At 55.1% G+C, this 17,127-nt stretch overlaps 1 protein-coding gene and 1 non-coding gene across 5 annotated transcripts; both read right to left on the bottom strand.

Moving 5' to 3' along the window:
• Positions 1–406: 406 nt before the first annotated feature.
• Positions 407–12,268, bottom strand: LGALS12 (galectin 12). 4 transcript variants are annotated; one of them, XM_047876703.1, is made up of 9 exons: positions 12,139–12,268; positions 9,936–10,024; positions 9,639–9,852; positions 8,643–8,762; positions 8,075–8,113; positions 7,468–7,494; positions 6,778–6,866; positions 1,928–2,078; positions 407–1,060 (listed from the first exon to the last, which is right to left on the bottom strand). In XM_047876703.1, exons 2-9 carry the CDS (start codon positions 9,974–9,976, stop codon positions 914–916), a joined length of 828 nt encoding a protein of 275 aa, XP_047732659.1. In that variant the 5' UTR covers positions 9,977–10,024; positions 12,139–12,268; the 3' UTR covers positions 407–913. The 4 variants fall into 4 exon arrangements, with proteins under 4 accessions (XP_047732659.1, XP_047732657.1, XP_047732656.1 ...); XM_047876701.1 differs by having other exon boundaries at positions 11,942–12,265; XM_047876700.1 differs by lacking the exon at positions 12,139–12,268 and adding an exon at positions 10,574–11,371 and having other exon boundaries at positions 9,936–9,981.
• Positions 12,269–16,063: 3,795 nt separating this feature from the next.
• LOC125147241 (U6 spliceosomal RNA) lies at positions 16,064–16,173 on the bottom strand. Its single transcript, XR_007145079.1, has one exon. It is a non-coding gene; the product is annotated as a U6 spliceosomal RNA (small nuclear RNA).
• Between the last annotated feature and the right edge of the window lie 954 nt (positions 16,174–17,127).

A 17,127-nucleotide genomic window follows, 5' to 3' on the forward strand; every position in this document is an offset into this window, starting at 1 on the left:
AGGAGTGGAAAACAGATCCTCGGGTTGCTGGGGTCAGGGGAGGGATGAAGGAGGTATGATTACAAAGCAGTGACACGAGAGAGGGTTTTGGAGTGATGGGGTCTTCGCATGTCCTGATTGTGGCGGTCGTGGTTACACAAACCTCCGTACGGGTGAAAACTCAGAATTTTACCCATTCCCCAAGTCGATCTTACTACTACTAAAATAATAAAAAATGGGGCACCTGCGTGGCTCAGTCGGCTGAGCGTCTGGCTCTTGATTTCAGGCGAGGTCATGATCTCACGGTTTGTGAGTTCGAGCTCCGTGTCGGGCTCTGTCCTGATACAGTGTGGAGGCCTGCCTGGGATTCTCTCTCTCCCTCTCTCGCTGCCCCTCCCCCACTTGCTTTCTCTCTCTCTCTCTCTCTCTCAAAATAAATAAACGGTAAAGCAAAAGAAAAAGTAAGGAAAACCACTAGAAGTGTAAATGCAGTTATAACTTCCAACCCAGTAGAAGACAAGAAAGGTAGGGAGGCTGATAAAGATTTCACCAACCCGACAGCAAGCAGGCAAGCTGAAAATACAAGGAAAAATAGCACCGGAAGTGGAGGCCACAGAATCAGACGGTATAAACAGACATACCAGGGACGCCCCAGATATACCAGGAATCACAGCGGTAGCACCGTGGCCGGGCACACGGCCATCCCGCTGGAGAGTCATTTTTAGCCTTCCTTGCACACAGCGTGGCCCCGGGACCGAGTGCTTGTGGATGAGCTGCGAGTGCGCGCAGGGGGTGCCAATCCCAGGCTGGGGCCTCGGAAAGCAGGGGGGTGACAGGCGCACAGTGTATCGAAGGGAGGAGAGCGGAGCCGCATGGAGGGGTGCGGGGCGTGGGCGGGTCCTTCTCCTCCCTGGCGGGGCCCCTGGCTCACTCCTCAGCAGTGGACACAGTAGAGCTGGACGCTGCCACTGATCCGGAGCTCCCGCAGCTGCTCCAGGACCTGCCGGTGCACGCCGGTGGCCCCCAGGCCCTGCCCGTTGAGCGCCAGCTTCAGCCCTCCCTCCTGGCACAGGAGCAGCACCTGGAAAAGGACAGGCGGGCCCTGCAGCCTCCCAGACGGACAGACAGACAGGCGGTGCACTGCCTGCCCGATGCCCCGCCCAGCAAGCCCTCCGCCCAGAGGTCACAAAGACGGGAACCGCAGGGCGCCCGGTGGTGGGAAAGGGCAGGACTGGGTGCCCCGCTTGTCACCAGATCACTGTGACCTTTCCACAAGGATCGTCTCAGCCCTGGGCCTCGGTTTCACCCTCTGTGCCGGCTGCGTGCCCTCGAGCAGTGGGCTCAACCCTGGCTGCACTTTGGAGTCATTAGGGGGGGCTTTTTCTTTTTTTTAAATAACAGCAATGAGGGGTGCCTGGGTGGCTTGGTCGGTTAAGCATCCGACTTCGGCTCAGGTCATGATCTCGCAGTTGGTGAGTTCGAGCCCCGCGTCGGGCTCTGTGCTGACCGCTCAGAGCCTGGAGCCTGTTTCGGATTCTGTGTCTCCCTCTCTCTATGCCCCTCCCCTGTTCATTCTCTGTCTCTCTCTGTCTCAAAAATAAATAAACGTTAAAAAAAAAAATTAAAAAAAAAATAACACCAATGAGGGTGATGGGCATGGAGGAGGGTGCCTGTCGCGATGAGCACTGGGGGTCGCATGGAAACCAGTTTGACAATAAATTTCATCTAAAAAAAAAAAAATAACACTAATGCCAGGGGCAGCCCCGATTAATTAAATCCGCGTCTGGGGAGTAGGGGGTTGAGAGCCGTGGCACAGATGTTTTCTCTGGCAGGCTCTGGCCCCAGCCCCGCATCCTCCACCCCTCCCCAGGACGCACCCCTGGCTCCCCACGGGAATGCAGCTTTCGGCTCCCGCCAGACGGGATGAGGCCGCTCGGCTCGGACTGACCTCAAAAAATCGCCGGGGGTAGAACAGGAAGGGGGCCGAGATCAGCTTCTTGCACCCCCAGGGCGCGATCCAGGCCAGAGTTCTGTCTGCGAAGGAAGCCCTGAGCGTCACAGGAACGTGAGCCGCCTCGTCCCGCAGGCTCAGCGTGAGGCTGCAAGAGGGGGGTCGGAGAAGGGGCCGCCCCTGAGCTGTGGCTGCCGGATCCTGAGGGGAGGGGCGGGTGTGGGAGAGCAGCTGGAAGGTTCGGAGGCTCGGAGGGGTGGGGACACCTGAGCACAGCTGCAGCCACGGGCCGGGGACCACGGGGGAGCACGTGACCTTGTCGGAGCCTCATTCCCCCTTCGGCAAGATGGGGATCGTTGTATCAGCAGTCGCCAGTATTTACCAGTATTTACCATACGGCAGGTGTTGCCTTAAGTGTTTTGAAAATAGCTATAGGGGTTAGAGCCAGGCTACCCGGCGTCAGCTCTGCTCTGGTACTTTCTAGTCCTGCGAGCTTGGGCAAGGCACTGTCTCTGTGCCTCAGTCTCCTCATCTGTCAAGTGGGGAGAAGAGTACCGTACCTGCCTCATGAGTTGTGAGAACTGAGTTAACATAGGTAAAGTGTGAGAACAGGACCTGGCCCGTAATAAGCACGCGAATCACATCTATTGTTTAGAAAATACTACTATGGGGGCGCCGGGGGGGCTCAGTCGGTTGAGTGTCTGACTTCAGCTCAGCTCATGACCTCACAGTCCGTGGGTTCGAGCCCCGCGTCGGGCACCGTGCTGACAGAGCCTGGAGCCTGCTTCGGATTCCGGGTCTCCCTCTCTCTCTCTGCCCCTTCCCTGCTCCCGTTCTGTCTCTCTCTCTCAAAAATAAATAAGCATTACAAAAATAAGAATAAAAATAAAATGAAAAATACTGCTATGTAATACAATACCTATCTCATAGGGCCACTGATAGGAACAAAGGAGATAACGGAGGGGAGATCTAGCAAGTACCTGGCACACAGGAGGTGTCTTACCGCCTACTGTTAGCTTCTCCGGAGTCCTCTCAGAAATCCTGTGCCTGGAGGCTCATCGGCCCATCTAACCGACGGGGACAAGAAGTTCCGAGCCTGACTCTGGTACTAGTAAGAACTGTGGGGCTTTGCGCTGCGATGCGAACAATGTAGGACGCCACATCTGGGGGGCTTCCTGCTGCCTGGCGTCTGCCCCTCACAGGGGAGCCAGATTCTGTCTCATGTCTTGGGAGCTTCCAAAGTCACCTTTGAAACAAAACCCCTGAAGCTGCTGGTGACTGACCCCTTAGCAGGAGGCGGTTGACAGTTGGGAGGCCAGGATGCCCGTGGGAGGGCAACGTGTGGAAAAGGGATCCTGCTGGACCTGGGCCAGGAGGACGCCCCGTACATTTCCAGCCTTGGGTGGGGGCCGGCAAGGGCTCACCACTGGGAAGAAGCTTGGAAGGCAGGGACCCTGCCTCCAGCCCCAAACCCTTGCCCCCGTGCTTCCCCAGAAAAGTCTTTGTCTTCCCATTGGCCTAAGAATTCAGCATTCCCACCCCAGCTTGGCCCTATCCAGCACAGCCCCAGGCCGGGTAACAGGCTCCCCCCCAGAGACACCTAGAGAAGTTCTGTGGAACCTCTTAGCAGCTGTAGCCACACCCCCACAGCCTCAGGGATTGGGGGGAGGGCTGGAGAGGAAAGGACAGATGTTTAATGCAGGCGAGTTCCATGCCCTCTAACTCCTACTCTCTCTGTCCAATTCAAGCCACGGTCGCTTCCAGAAAACAACAGTGACAGCCAACATTTGTTGCAGGCTTGCTAAATGCCAGGCACCGTGCTATGTCTTGATGTGGGCGGCCCATGGCTGAAGTGGCCTGGAGAAATGTCCAGGCTGTTCCATCGTGTTCTTCGACTTCTACTGTGGTCAAAAGTCGAGAAGGTTTGTACAAAAGTGGCTTCCAGCTTCTCTTTTAAAATAATCAGAAGAGTTGGGGCGCCTGGGTGGCGCAGTCGGTTAAGCGTCCGACTTCAGCCAGGTCACGATCTCGCGGTCCGTGAGTTCGAGCCCCGCGTCAGGCTCTGGGCTGATGGCTCGGAGCCTGGAGCCTGTTTCCGATTCTGTGTCTCCCTCTCTCTCTGCCCCTCCCCTGTTCATGCTCTGTCTCTCTCTGTCCCCAAAATAAATAAAACGTTGAAAAAAAAATTTTAAATAATCAGAAGATCTGGCATGAGCGGGTCTATGGAAATGTTCTTTCCACTTTGCCTTCCCAGCCCGGCGCTTCGCTATTTCTGTGACCTGTCGGGCCTCTGAAGGCATGTGAATTCGATGTCCTTGAGAAAGAGCAGTTAAATGACTTGCCGTGTCACTAATAATAACCATTTGACTTTTCATTGGTTGCATTTCTCTACACCAATAATGAAGCGGCAGAAAGAGAAATCAAGGAATCGATCCCATTCACAATTATAGTAAAAACCAGAAAACACCCAGGAATAAACCCAACCAAAGCGGTGGAAAATCTGTAAAACTGAAAACTATAGGACTATAGAAAGCTTGTGAAAGAAATTGAAGACGATACAAAGAAATGGAAAAACATTCCATGCTTATGGATTGAAAGAACAAATATTGTTCAAATACTGATACTACCCAAAGCAATCTACATATTCAATGCAATTCCTATCAAAATAACACCATCATTCTTCACAGAGCTAGAACAAACAATCCTAAAATTGGGATGGAACCAGAAAAACCCCGAATAGCCAAAGCAATCCTGAAAAAGAAAACCAAAGCTGGAGACATCACAACCCCGGACTTCAAACTGTATTACAAAGCTGTAATCATCAAGACAGTATGGTACTGACACAAGAACAGACACTCAGATCCATGGAACAGAATAGAGAACCCAGAAATGGACCCACAAACGTATGGCCAACTAATCTTTGACAAAGCAGGAAAGAATATCCAGTGGAAAAAAGACAGTCTCTTCAGCAAATGGTGTTGGGAGAGCTGGACAGCGACAAGCAGAGAAATGAACCTGGACCCCTTTCTTACACCAGACACAAAAATAAACTCAAAATGGATGAAAGACCTAAACATAAGACAGGAAGCCATCAAAATCCTAGACAAGAAAACAGGCAACAACTTCTTTGACCTCGGCTGCAGAAACTTCTTGACATGTCTCCAGAGGCAGGGGAAACAAAAGCAAAAATGAACTATTGGGACCACATCAAGATAAAAAGCTGCTGCACAGCAAAGGAAATAGTCAACAAAACTAAAAGGCGATGGAATATTACTCGACAATGAAAAAGAATGAAATCTTGCCATTCGCGACGACGTGGATGGAACTAAAGTGCATTATGCGAAGTGAAATAAGTCAGTCAGAGAAAGGCAAATATCATATGATTTCATTCATGTGTGGAATCTAAGATACAAAACAGATGAACGTAAGAGAAGTGAAGCAAAAATAATATAAAACCAGAGAGGGAGACAAACCACAAGAGACTCCTAAATACGGAACAAACTGAGGGTTGCTGGTGGGGCGTTGGGTGGGGGGATGGGCTAAGGGGGTGAGGGGGTGAGGGGCATTAGGGAGGGCCCTGGTTGGGATGATCACTGGGTGTTATACGTAAGGGAGATGTAAGTGACGAATCACTAAATTCTACTCCTGAAAAAAATACATATTTGGATTCAAAAAAGATAAAAAATTACAATAGATCATTAAATCTCAAAAAAAAAAAATATAAATGACCATTCGACTTTGAGCTAGGATGTAAAGCTGGTGTCATGTCTCCAAGTTTTGTTGGGGAGGGTGTTCCTCCTATCGCTGGGAACTCTTTCATTTTCCCTTTATGACGGAGACGATCTTCCTTTTACTTCTGATGGGGAAACTCGGGACTCCAGCCTCAGAGAGGTGTAGTGACTTCCCCAAGAGCACATAGTTTATAGGAGGCAAAACCAGGATTCCAACCCAGTTGTGCCAGGCTGTGGAGGTCGGTGCCCTCCAGGGCTGTGTCGCCAGCCTGTCCCAGAGCTCGCAGGCCTGATCAAGAGCGCGCAGGGCAACAGTCTAGTGAGGTCAGTGCTTTAAAAACCAAAACCAAAACAGAAAGGGAGAATACGGGGCACGCTCCCTCCTCTCCTGCCCCTCCGCGGAGACAACTGTGCCCCCACCACATTTGTGGAGCCCTTACTATGTGCTTGGCACAATTCTAAGCCTGCACCCACCCCTGAAGCTGGCAGTATTATGACCACTTTTTACAGACAAGGAAATTGAAGCCCAGAAGGGAAAAGAAACTGCCTTGAGGGTGCACAGGGAGGAAGCGTCCTCAGCAGAAGTCACACCCGGGGGATCTGGCCCGGAAAAGTCATGAAATCCAGCGTGATTCCAGCAAGAAGGAAAGGAGACAGGAAAGGAGGAAGGAGGGGAGAAAGGAAAAAAAGACTAGTCTCGTTCGGAAGACCTGGGGTTTAGGGAATGGAGCAGGAGCGCCCCCTGTGGGAGAGGTCAGGCAGCGCCCGTGTAGTTCGTGTGTCGCTCCAAGCTCCCAATGCCTCCTCTCTGGGGCGCCCTGGGAGGTGGAGTTTGCCCTCTGGGTCTCAGCCTGAGCCTTTAAAGGACCTTTCCCGAAGTCCCAGCTGGGACCTGCGACGACGACGACGAGAGGCTGGTTGGCCCGCCCAGATGTACCGGCGGCGGGGAAGATACTCCCAGCACTGGGGCTGTCGGGGCCATGGAGGCAGCCTGAGCCCCTGTCCCAACCACAGACTCGCGATTGAGCGGTAGTGTTGGAGACGAAAGAGGAAATTCTTGCAAAGCTCGTGCGTGGCTCAGAGCTGCTTCTCTCTCCCTCCCATCTGCATACTTACTCCTTTGGCTCTGGCAAGACCAGCCCCCGCAGTACGATCACCTGTCCCGGCCAGAGACCCTTGGGAAGGGCCCGAGAGCAGGGCACCTCCTGTAGGGGGACGGAGATAAATGAGAAGGGACACATAGAGGGGCTTGGGGATGGCTGGCGCCCCCCAGGGGCCGTGGAGCCCTGGAGCGGGGGAAGTCTGACCTTGGGCCTGCAGCCAGGAGAAGACTCAGCTTTGCTCATTTATTAAACACCTATTGCATGCGTGGTCTCCTGCCCTCGACTCTCCCTGGCCCTTCAGGGTAGAGCTCTGTGGCCACCCCCTCTCCTGGGGTCTGAGCACCAGGTATGTCCCCCAGCGCTGCACCCTGAATTGTGATGGCCTGTTCACTGCTCTGTCTCCCCCACCAGCCTGCGATCCATTGGAGGGCTGAGACTGGCTAGTCCCTCTATCCTAGAGCCTGGCACCGGGCCTGGCACAGAAGAGTATCAAATAATTGTGTGCAGAATCAATGGAGAAATGACAAGAAGCGGGAGCTTCAGCGGGAAACAGCCTGGCCCACCCGCAGCCCACAGGTTTCTTCTATAAAGGAAGGGGAGACTTTGGTGCTGAGGCCATTTCCCACCAGGGCAGGGGTGGGGGGGGTGGGGGGTGCCCTCCCAGGACGACACCTCCGCCAGACCCAGGCGGGAGGTCACTCACCAGGCTGGGGCTCTTCAGCAGGAAGGGCTGTCAAGGGAAGAGAGGGGGCATGGAGATCATGTGGTGTTTGCTCGGTGGGAGAGAGCCTCTTAATATTGTTATTAAGAATTGAGGGCATTTGGGGTTTATCTCTCTAAAGACAATGCAGGTGAATGATCGGGGCCCCAGGGGGGGCCCTCTTGGATTCACACATCAGCTCTGGGAAAATAGGGAGGAACCGGAGAGAGGGTCTGTCATTCACTTATTGTGTGGCCTTGGGCCTCATCTCCCCTTCTGTCCTGCAGGCCAACCCCAGCTTCCTCCCCGGGTTGGGAACAGAAAGCAGCACCCCCCCGCCCCGCCCCCCAGAAGGATCTTCTGATGGCCCTACTGGGCAGCCAGCCTACCCCACCCATCTTCCCAAGCCACCCCAGCTTGGGCTGGGAGAGGAAAGGCCAGGCCGCCTTGGGATTGGAGTGGGGCCAGCGGTATCCATGGCAACCGTGCAGGGCCGGAAGGGGCAGCTGGCTCTTATCAACCAGGTCAGGCCAGGGGGGAGGAGGGAGCTCAGTGGCTCAGCGAGGGTGGCTGGAACCGCAAGGGCCGACCTCGCTCCCCAGAGACTCACATATCCGACCGGATACTCAATGCCGCCCTCTGCAAATGGCTGTCAGGAAAGAGAAAAAGCAACACGCGGGATTTTAATTTATTTTTTTAATGTTTACTTATGTTTTTAGAGAGAAGGACAGAGCGCGGGCAGGGGAGGGGGCAGCGAGAGAGGGAGACACAGAACGGGAAGCGGGCTCCGGGCTCCGAGCTGTGAGCACAGAGCCCGACCCGGGGCTCGAACTCACAAACTGCGAGATCGTGACCTGAGCCGGCGTCGGACGTTTAACCGACTGAACCGCCCAGGTGCCCCTCGGAATCTGCATTTTTAACAAGCTCCTCGGGTGCGAATGGCATAGCTAGCTGCTGTTGGGGCCCCATGGTGCCAAGTGTCCAAGTGATTCATTTCCTGGCCATTGCTCTTGGGTCCCCTTCTGTGGTCCCCTTCTCATCCCGCTCGCATCCCACACCTTGATGGCCCCCTTCCACCTTGGTTCTAACTGGTGTGACAGGGCCTGTCTGGGGCGGCAGAGGGACCTGGGCCTGTCTAGGCATCCACTCGGACGTACGTTGGCCCCAAGGGAACTCACGTTGATGTTCAGGAACCCGACGGCCTCCACCAAGATGTCACCAAATATGCCCAGGGTGTCCACACGGGACAGCGGGAGCCGGTAGCGGTAGTGGAGAAAGTGCTGTCCGTTCACGCTCACCTGGAGGGACGGACAGACAGCACAGCAGCCCTGGATGCACGCTGAATTGATACGTGCCAGGCCACGGTGGGCATCCTCACCTGGAATGTCCCTCATTTAACTTGACATCAGCTCTAAGAGGCACGATTTACAGACGAGGTGCCCAAGGGTTTGGGGAACTTATGCGACCTTCCCGAGGCTGCACGGCTGGCGGGCGGCAGACCTGGCCTTGGAACCAATGCGCCTCTCACTGTCCCTCTGTGTCCCTCTGCCTGGGACACAGCACTTTCCCCACGCTGTTCCTCGTTTGCCCTAGCGGCCCCAGCAGCCCCATCCACAGGCGAGGAAGTAGAGGTCCAGGAGGCCGCGTGACCCCTACACCCCAGGGCCCTCCGTCCACTGCTGGCTCCCCCCAGCTCCCCTTTCCCCCGGGGAGGTCAAGGTCCTGGCATCTTTCTGGCAGGAGTTCACATCAGCGGTGAAAGCCTCGAGGTGAAGCTCTCTCTCCCTGCCCCCTGCCCGCTCTGCCCCTGCTCCGCTCCCCTCCCTGGTGGGGACCCATCTCATCAGAGACGTGGTGAGGATTCAGTGAGCTGATATTGAAGGGCTGGAGCAGAGTCCTGCACAGCGCAGGCTCTCTCCAGGTACTTGCTATGACCATGGAGGTAGCGCCCCCTGAGGGCCAGGCACGACAGGGCCTTCTTGCTGCCCCGTGTCCCAGGCCGTGTGGGCCCAGGGGCAGCTTGGAACTGGGCTTGGCGGCTGCTTGGGCCTCTTGGTTCTCAAGCCCTCCCTGCAATGCCCCTCAAAGCAGTGACCCGGGGCATCCAGCTGAAGGAAGGAGGAGCGGAAGGGCATCGCCGTGTCTAGCAGGTTCTAGGCCCCCTCCCCCCTCACCTTCATTTCTTCATTTCCGAAGAGAAAGAGGATGAGGAAGCTGGCTCCTCTCTGCAGGCCCAGGCGGGGCCACCGGGCCTCGGCCTGCCAGCGCTCGAGGTACAGGGTGTTGCAGATGACGTGGGGCTTGGTGGTGTGGAAGCGAGGGTTGAAGTGGATGGCGATGTCCGGCCGGGGATGCACGCTGCAGCCGCACTGGAAGTCTACCTGGAACCTGGTGGGCACCCCTGGTCAGAGACCCCCGGGGACCCCGAAGGCAGAGAGGGGCCGCCAGCTCCCCACGGAGCACGCCCTTACCTGCGTGCGTCGAGAGGGACCACTCCCTGGAGCGTGACCATCTTGCCTGCACGCAGGCCACCGAAAATTGTCGTCACGTAAGGAACCACCTGAACAAGGGGGAGAGACCTATCCGTACGGGGTTGGAGAGAGGGCTTTACTAGGACCAGGTGAGTGGGGGAGAAGAGGAACGAGACGACTCGACTCTCCAGCCCCAAACGGAAACCGCCCTCATGGGGAAAAATCAGTTTTCTCTGAAAGGTCTGTTCTCTTCCACCTTCTCCCCTTTCCTGGACCTTCACATGTCAAAGCCACGTTGCCCTGGGGAGGCCGAGTTCAGTTCCATCGCCCCCTTGGAGCACCAGCCCTGCCCCTCTCCCCAGCTCCTTGGGCACAACCAAGCGAGGCTTGCTGTCCATTGGATGCCATCTTGGCCTCTAGAAGCCTGGTACTGAGGTTTCTCGAGGACCATTTACTGGCCAGAGCCCAGAAAATGGGGGTGGTTGGGCGGGCAGAGGGATGGACAAGTTGGGACCTTGATATAGACGCCTGGAGAGATACCCAATGGTGGCCCAGCCTTCCTTCCCAGGCTCACCTTTCCCCACACAGAAGCTGTGCGGAATTCCTAAAACATACCACACACGTTTACCGGTCCCTACCTTTTCGGGGCTGCTTCCTGTGCTCTCCCTCCACGCTGTGAAATCCAACTTGACTTTCAAGGTTCTCCGACACCTTCTCCAAGCATTGTCCACTATGGCGCCCGAGTTTTCCCTTCCCTTCCCTGCTGTTCCCAGCACACTTCACTCGCATGGCTGGGCTTGGTGGTTGGCTGGCTTAAAGGGAGACCAGGGGCCCGGGAGGCCCAGGCCGCTCAAAACTGAAGCCCTGTCTTCCCCTTCTGTGCTCAGCACCTGGCGGGGCACAGCATGGGCTCTGAATAGGTGTCTGCAGAACGAATGTGAACATGTAGCAGCTACGCGTGGGCACACGTGCGTTCTCCAGCTCGCAGGAGCCTTTAGAAGCCCGAACCATCTAGAAGGAGCTGAGCCCCAACAGTGCTGCCCTCCAGGCAGGAGCTGGCAGGGTGCAAAGAGAGGAGTGGTCGTGACCTGGGCAGCGGCTGCACCCCGTTACTCAGGCAACTGGGGAGATGCTGGAGCCCCACAGGCTCCAGAGGGCCCACAGCTGACCGGGCTCAGCACCTCAGTCCCTCCCACTTCCCGGGCTCTGGGCCTGGCCTATAACTAGGGACCTGATGCTGCTCTCCTGGGGGGAGAGGGCCAAGTAAAGAGAAAGTGATAATTAGTGCTCAGTGAGGGGAGGGCGGAGTGTGCTGGGCGGTCAGCCTTCCGTAAAGCAGGGCCAGACTTCAGAAAATCTGCATGGGGGCGCCTGGGTGGCTCAGCTGGTTAAGCGCCCCACTCTTGGTTTCCACTTGCGTCACGATCTCACGGTTCGTGAGATCGAGCCCTGTGTTGGGTTCCGTGCTAACAGCATGGAGCCTGCTTGGGATTCTCTCTCTCCCTCGGTCTCTGCCCCTCCCCACCTCAAGATAAGCAAACATTTAAAAGGAAAACAAAAAACAGAAAATCTGTGAGGGCACTGAGCAAGAGGACGAAGTGAGGGGACCCCCACGGCCATCCCTGAGTTGGATAACCTGACTCTCTTCCGGGCTGGAGAGGAGAGTACCCTAGGTACTCAGTGGCTCCCCCCAGGGGTACTACCCCGGAGCCCAGAGCCTCCCAGCCCCCTGTCTTGCAGCAGGAACACAGCACTGACTCCGGTAGGCTCTACTGCTTTTAAAATGTGAGGACCCTGTGAGCTCAACGATCGTTCCCACCCAAATGGGAATTAGCTGGTCAGCTACTTTGCTAAGCTCAGGAGGGCCTTCCAGAGTCCGTGGGCAGGTGCAGGGGGAGAAGGGCCCAAGATTAAAGGCCACTCCACCCACCGCCGGGGAGTCTGGGCCCCGCTGGGGTGGGGGGAGCCCCGAAACCTGGAGATTCCAGACCACAGTGGCTGCTCACCGGGTGGAAAACTGGTGGCTGCAGGATGAAGGTGTCAGGAAGTGGGTCCGGTTTTTCTCCGGGTGACATGGGGGTGGAGGGCCTCCAGCTCGACCTGCTGATCCGGATTCCAGGAGCCCTGCCCCCACTGACTCGCCTGCCCCGCCCCCCGGCAGGATCCTTGGTGCCAGGACAGCTCTTCCAGCTGTTAGCCTCACCTGGCCCAGCCGGGCCCCAGGGCCTCCTGGAGCTGGCCTGGGAGGGCAGGTCCGGGCAGCGGTCTACCCCTGGTCCACACCCCAGCTCCAGTCCCACCGGCTGGCTGGCTTGGGGCTGGCAGCAGAAATCCGAGTCCAGGAGCAGGAAGCTTGAACTAACTAAGCAGCTGGCCAACCAGCTCCCCGCCCCCACCGTGTACACCCGGGTCTGGAGCACAGAGCTGTCGCAGAGGGAGGGCAGAGGCAGGCTCTTCTAAGGCCTCGGAGGGTTTGTGGTTTCTGGGGCTCCCATGGGAGCTCTCCCCAGTCAAAGGCAGGGGTGGTGGTGCCCGTGGCCAGGTCCCCGGAGAAGCCCCGCCCCCGCTTCTTGGCCACCATCCGTGGCTTCCCATTCCCTGCTCCCTGCCTGCCGGGAGGTTTTCATCTCTTCCCCTCCTTTCCCTGCCCCTTCCTCCACTTTTCTCCCTTTTGCAAGATTACAGTCCCTTGAGGCTCCATTTCGGCTTCGGCTAAAAATGCCAGGGCCCAGCTGCGGTCACCAGAAAGGAGGCAGGGGATGGGGAGAAAGGGGCAGAAAGAGAGGGGCACCCCCTGAAGCTCAGAAAAAGCAGCGAGGTGCAGAGGGCGGGACCCACCCGGTGCTGAAGGGAGCCTGGGTTCTCACCCAGCCGCTGCTGTAATGTGCTGTGTGCCCTAGGACAAGTCACTTGCCCTCTCTGTGACTCCCTTTGCTCATCTGTATATTGAGCGACTCCAGAAGAGTGTTTCCACGGGAGGTCTGTGTCTGGGGGGCGCGTGGGGGGGGGGGGTGTCGGATCTTTATCAAGATCCCCCAGGATTCTTTGGACTAGAGTCGCTCCAGTTCTGGTTCAGATTCCAATAAAGCCTTCCCTCTACAAGGCAGCGCAATCTCTCAACTTAATCTTGAGTTGGGAGGTCCCAGGATCCGACCACGCCGGCAGCAGGGAATTCTCTGCAGGACCAGGCTGGGCCGAGGCTCCGGGGCGCCGTGCGGAGGGAGGAGTCAGCCGCTGCTCTAATCGAGGGGCAAGTGCAGGGGCGCCTCTGGGGAAAGGCATCTCGGTCAGAGCCTCTCAAGGGCGGCAGCAGTGTGGCTTGTTAGCAGGCTTGGTAGAAATGCAAACTTTCAGGCCCCACCCCAGACCTACTGGAGAAGACTCTGGGGGCAGGGCTAGGGCGCAGGAATCTGCATTTGCACAGACTCTCCAGGTGACGTTGATGCGTGAGAGGCACTCACCGTCTTAGGGCTTAACTGGCGGGGCTTGGGGTGCAGAGCCAGGAGCCTTGTTCAGACCTTGCCGGGTAGGAGGTAGGAGGAGCTTGGCTGCTAAAGGCGCTTTGCCTTGGGAAACTCGATCAGAGGGTCACCCTCCCCCCTCCCCCCTGTGGAGGAGAAGCCGCGGTGGAGAATCCTGTGGGGCAGGGGCAGGGGGCCCATCCCAGCCTCCCAGCCTGCACAGATCTTGGGGCCAGGGGCGAATGTGTCCTCCCCTACTCCCCAACCCAGCCTCGGTCCCCCGTCCTCGTCTGAACGCAGAAGGAGGGTGTCTGAGTGCGCAAGTCGGCCTGTTGTGCCTGCTTGCACAACAGATGTTTATTTTCTCGCAGTTCTGGAGGCTAGAGGCCCAAGATCAAGGTGTCGGAAAGGATTTTTTTTTTTTCCTGAGACCCCTCTCCTTGGCTTGCAGAGGGGTCGCTCCTTGGCTTGCAGAGGGGTCGCTCCTTGGCTTGCAGAGGGGTCGCTCCTTGGTCTGTGTGTTTGTGACCTAACCTCTTCTTGTAAGTGGTCCAGTCATCTTGGATGCTACTCATAGGAACCCATTTTACCCTAATGACCCTTTTAAAGGCCTTTTGTCCAAATATAGTCTCATTCTACAGTTACCGGGGTTGGGACTTCAACATAATGATTTTTGGGAGCGGAGCACAATTCAGCCTGGAATTCCTACAACCGGTGTCACCCTGGACCCCCAAGACTGAATATGAGACCCCGTTGGTCTGTCCTGGGGTGGGAGAGGGAAAATCCCTCTTCCTGAGCCAGAGTGAGGGGAACTTGTGGGGGAGGGGGAAAGGGCTGCTGCTGACCCTGACATTGAACCCAGAGGGGCTTCCCCTGCCCCAGGCTGGTGGCCCCCCACCCCCACCCCAGCTCCCTACCCCTGGACTTTTCCCTCAGAGCACTTACCAGACGCATCATTCTATATTGGAGAATCGTTTAATGTTTGTCTCTCCCCCGCCCCCCCCCCCCCCCCCGCCTCCTTCCTGACTATACGTTCCATGAGGGCAAATTTATTCTTACACCCTCTGTACCAAGCAATGCCCGGCACCGAGCAAGTGCTCAAAATGTATTTAAAGAATGAATAACTGTAACAAGCTGTGGTTTATGGCTCCTGTCCAGCTGCCACCTCCTTCTCTGTCGCTTCCCCAGCAGTCCTGGCCCAAGCAGACACTAGGCACATTTTCTTCTAACTGGCTGCGGATTGTAACCGAGGCAAGTTTACCTAATTATCTATGAATAACCAATTCGTAGCCTGGGAAACTTAATCCACGGTCAGGGACCTCAGGGTTCCTCACTCTCCCCTGTTCTCTGATCCAGCAGCTTCTTTCCCAATCCCTGCCGCTGAATGGGTGTAACTCTGGGCCTAGGGAGGGACCAATGCCCAGGTGAACCTATTTTGCTCCACATCTTAGCCCTTTCTTCTATCTGATTCCCTTTCTAGGTCACTGGGAACTCTCATGGATCCGGTTTCTCTCGGGACCAGCGTGGACCCATCCTGGAACGGAATGGGGGGATAATGAGCAGAAATCTGGGAGGAAGAATCCACAGAATGAGACAGGTGGCTGGATAAGGAAGATGAGGAAAAGGAGCTGGAAAACAAACGCACAAACAGACAGAAGACTCCAGCCTCTTGAACCAATGGATTGGGAAGAGTCTGGTGCATTAATGGAAAAACAGGGAAGCTGTGGGTAATCTGGAGTGGGGGGGTGTGTGTGAGCTGGCTGGTTCCAGTGGAGACCAGTATGGAGGACGTGGGGGTGCAAGAGTTGGCCTGGATAGAGCCTGGGCAGGGCCTCTATCAATGTTCGATCAGCATTTATTGAAGGAATAAAGATGCTGTTGTCTGGAAGCAGGTTAATACACTCTGGAGAAAACAGTTGCCATTGATTCTGATTCTCTTTTGCCCCGTGCGTTTTCATGGTCGCGGCCATTTTGCATGACCAGGTGTGGTGGCTGTTAAAGGGAGCAGCAATCACTCTGGCTCTCAGGGAGCTTCCAGTCTAATTGGAGAGACAACACACCCTTGGAGGGGAGAGCCAATAGGACAGAGCCTACTTCTTTTTCTCCCAAAGAGATCAAACCATCTGGACAGAAATACTGTAAAACGGAGGGAAAGAGCAAGCATCACCGGTAACCTCCGTAGGCTAACACGACACTTCTCATTACTTTGACGTATAGCCTACGACCCTTCTTCCCTCCCCCATGGAACGTAAGTTTATTGCAGAATCTCAACCTAAAAACTTGATGTAGCTTGATTTTTATTCCCAACCATGGCTCTGGACCAGGTATGTTGACTCCCTCTTTCCCGCGGGGTTGCAGACCTCATCATATCCCAGACAGTTCCTGTCACTCACCAGTCACTTTTGGCTACTGGAACTCAAAATAGTTTAGCACTGCTCGTCAACGGTCGGTGACATCACAGAAAGATACAGAAGGAGACATATTTACTTCCTGATGGAAGAACACATGGACGCTAGTGGAATCCTCTGGAAGAAAAAGTCACCGAAGCTGAATTTGATTGAGTCTCTATACTTAGTTACCAGTGTCTAGGAATACAGGGCATGAATGATTGTATTGTACAAGACAAATAACTCTGGTTCTCTGGGGTTTGTTTGTTTGTTTTTCCCTCTAAATATGGAACGCTTCACAAATGTGTGTGTCATCCTGGCACAGAGGCCATGGTCATCATCTCAGTATTGTTCCAATTTGAGCATGTAGGGTGCCCACACCAGCATCCCGTTACTTCAATGAGAAAGTTTCAAGGGAGAAAAGAGGTGGAGGAGAAGCCGGTAAGATTGGAGGTTGGCAAACGTTTTCTGTAAAGGGCCAGCGAGTAAATATTTACACTTTGAAGGCCATGAAGTCTCAGATGCCACAGCAACTACACATCCCTGCCCTTGTCGTGCGAGAGTTGCCAAACACGGTCTGAAAATAAAGGGTTTTTAAAGGTGAAATAAAGGGGACTTAAAGGTGATGTTTAAATCAAACATGGATGGGGCGCCTGGGTGGCGCAGTCGGTTAAGCGTCCGACTTCAGCCAGGTCACGATCTCGCGGTCCGTGAGTTCGAGCCCCGCGTCGGGCTCTGGGCTGATGGCTCGGAGCCTGGAGCCTGTTTCCGATTCTGTGTCTCCCTCTCTCTCTGCCCCTCCCCCATTCATGCTCTGTCTCTCTCTGTCCCAAAAATAAATAAATGTTGAAAAAAAAATTAAAAAAAAAAATAAAAAAATAAATCAAACATGGATGCTGAAAGTTGGATTTCATATAATTCTCGCATGACACAAATGCTCTTATTTTCTAAGTGGTTTAACAATAAGGGCGCCTGGGTGGCTCAGTCGGTTAAGTATCTGACTCTTGATTTCAGCTCAGGTCATGATCTCTTGGTTCATGGGATCGAGCCCCACGTCAGGCTCTGTGCTGACAGTGCAGAGCCTGCTGGGGATTCTCTCTCTCCCTGTCTCTCTCTCTCAAAATAAATAAATAAACTTTACAAAAATCTCTAAATGGTATTTTTGTGTTTAAAAAAAATTTTTTTTTAATGTTTACTTATTTTTGAGAGACAGAGAGAGACAGAGCACAAGTGGGGCAGGGACAGAGAGAGAGACACACACAGAATCCAAAGCAGGCTCCAGACTCTGAGCTGTCAGCACAGAGCCCCATGTGGGGCTCGAACCCATGATCTATGAGATCATGA

The sequence above is a fragment of the Prionailurus viverrinus genome, chromosome D1 (genome assembly GCF_022837055.1).
Source record: "Prionailurus viverrinus isolate Anna chromosome D1, UM_Priviv_1.0, whole genome shotgun sequence".
NCBI lineage: Eukaryota > Metazoa > Chordata > Mammalia > Carnivora > Felidae > Prionailurus > Prionailurus viverrinus.